Source organism: Electrophorus electricus, chromosome 11 (genome assembly GCF_041902795.1).
Source record: "Electrophorus electricus isolate QZ-2024a chromosome 11, ASM4190279v1, whole genome shotgun sequence".
In the NCBI taxonomy this organism is placed as follows: Eukaryota; Metazoa; Chordata; class Actinopteri; order Gymnotiformes; family Gymnotidae; genus Electrophorus; species Electrophorus electricus.
The window spans coordinates 19,160,001-19,162,500 of record NC_137507.1 but is presented as its reverse complement, the minus strand read 5'-3'; the positions used below and the strand labels follow the sequence as shown (position 1 = coordinate 19,162,500).

At 58.4% G+C, this 2,500-nt stretch overlaps 1 protein-coding gene across 18 annotated transcripts in view; it reads left to right on the top strand.

Annotated features, from left to right (window-relative positions):
- The window catches only part of nav3 (neuron navigator 3), a 143,000-nt gene that overhangs the window by 74,946 nt on the left and 65,554 nt on the right, over positions 1 to 2,500 (top strand). For all 18 annotated transcript variants that reach the window (XM_081723326.1, XM_081723327.1, XM_081723342.1 and 15 more), the window contains one exon: positions 698 to 1,736. In XM_081723326.1, coding sequence (XP_081579452.1) covers positions 698 to 1,736 — 1,039 coding nt within the window. The remainder of the gene's footprint in view (positions 1 to 697; positions 1,737 to 2,500) is intronic.

Sequence of the window (2,500 nt, the reverse complement as noted above, 5' to 3'; positions counted from 1 at the left end):
GATGGGTGGATGATGGGTGGATGATGGGTGGATGGTGGGTGGATGATCTGTGAGAGGAAGCTCTAGACATGTGTGACATGCTCAGCATTGACATCATTGTTGTTTTGGTGGGTAGCGAGCCCAACCTTTAGCACGATTAGCATGCCTTATATTCCCACACTGGGTCGTCCTCCTTATCTTAGCTGTAGCTGTGCTGTTCAGGGGCTTCAGAGTTGAACATTTCCACATTCCATATTTTTCAGATGCGCTCATCAGAGTGAGCCTTCATGACGCTGCTGGCGGACTCGTGATCTGATGTGAATTGTTTGCATTCTCTGCGACCCTTATGCTCCACAGCAGCTCCTCTGAGGGGCAGCGTAGGGCTGGCCCACCTGTTTCACATTCCACCAGATCAATTGGAGAAGCAATTTTCTGCCTCACTGCCTCTCAGCAGCGCCTGAGATCTGGCTGAGGACAGGGACAGCAGAGCCAAACGCTAGAAAACAACACTGTGTGCGCACCATCAGTCAAACTACACCTTGGTTATGTCCTTCTAATCTAAAGGAGGGCGCTCTAGTGTATCTTTTGATTCAACCTGATTTTTCGTTAAAAGTATAAAAGCTGTGTGTGGTTTTCGGAGCAGTCATCTCTCAGTGTCTCCGCGTGACTGGTCCAGCGTGACTGTGTGTGTGTGTGTGTGTGTGTGTGTGTGTTTCAGAGTCGGTGAAGTCCATACCTCTGGTGGGCAGCATGAATGTCAGCAACAGCGGGCAGCAGCTGGCCTCGGCCATCCCCTCCTCGGCCGCGGGCAAAGCCTGGCGCAGCAAGTCCATGAACATGAAGCACAGCGCCACCTCCTCCATGCTGGCCACCAGCCCCACGTCCTCGCCACCATCGCCGTCCAGCTCCGAGCGCCCACGCCCACCGCTGGCCGATGCCTCCAAGTCGGCGCCGGGCAACCAGCGCTCTGCCCTGGACAAGTTTCGCCTGGCCAATCCGCGCCCGGCGTCTCGTGCCTCGCCCTCCATGGCCGAGATGGCCCTCCAGGAGGAGGATGACCTGTCCGAGTACGGCGAGGAGACCTCCGGCGGTCCCGCGCCGCCCGGGGGCCCATCCAAGCCGCAGGGCAAGACGGCGCCCTCCCTGTCGCTGCAGACCAAGGGCACGACGGCGCCGGCCGTCCACGGCGGCACTGCTGGGAAAAGTGCCAGCGGCAAGTCCCTGTCACACCCCAAAGACAGAGAAGAGAAGGGCAGAACCAGGAGCAAAGCCGGCACGCCGCCCAAAGAGGAGCCGCCACCCACGGAAGCCAAGAAGGGCTCCAAAATCGCCAGCCTCATCCCCAAGGGAGGCAAAGCGCCCACCGCCACGGCTAAGAAGGACGGCGCCCTGCCGGCCTCCAGCGGAATCCCCAAGCCAGGGCTGAAGACGCCGGGCACGCCGGCCAAGCCTGCAGCTCCACAGGCCAGCCTGGTGGGGGCACTGGTGGGGGCACCGGTGAAGGAGGGTGGCGAGAAGGCAAAGGGGGGTAAAGGAGGGCAGGCGTACTACGCGCAGCGCACCCTCGGGGGTCTGGAGGGCAGGAAGAGCAGCATGGTCTCTTCCACCAGCAGCTCCGCCCTCTCCGGCTCCACCGCCTCCACCGCCTTGGGGGGAGGGGGAGGGGGGGTGATGGGAAGCAACGGAGCAGTGCACCTGCCCCAACAGCAGCAGCACAACCACCCCAACACGGCAACGGTCGCCCCCTTTATCTGTAGGTGAGTGGCGCACAAGAGACGGGGGCTAAGGGGTCCGTCGTGTTTTTTGTGTGTTTTCTGTGTGTTTTCCCTGCTCTGGCACAACCGACTCACCTCACAAGGTGAATAGCAGGCCCTTCCTGATCTCAGCCAGGTGTGGGAACGGAGGGGAAACTGGAGTAGAGGGCTGATCAGAACTGAGAGCCACACAACCAAGCGCTGAGTTGCTTTTACTGGAGACATTCTCCACCAAACGCCACCATTCTCCACCAAACGCCACCATTCCCCACCAAACACCAACATTCTCCCCCAAACGCCACCATTCCCCACCAAACACCACCATTCCCCACCAAACACCAACATTCTCCCCCAAACGCCACCATTCCCCACCAAACACCACCATTCCCCACCAAACACCAACATTCTCCCCCAAACGCCACCATTCCCCACCAAACAACAACATTCTCCCCCAAACGCCACCATTCCCCACCAAACACCAACATTCTCCCCCAAACGCCACCATTCCCCACCAAACACCAACATTCTCCCCCAAACGCCACCATTCCCCACCAAACACCAACATTCTCCCCCAAACGCCACCATTCCCCACCAAACACCAACATTCTCCCCCAAACGCCACCATTCCCCACCAAACACCAACATTCTCCCCCAAACGCCACCATTCCCCACCAAACACCAACATTCTCCCCCAAACGTCACCATTCCCCACCAAACACCAACATTCTAATACTGAAAATTCAGTAAAAGAACTGATAAGCACATTG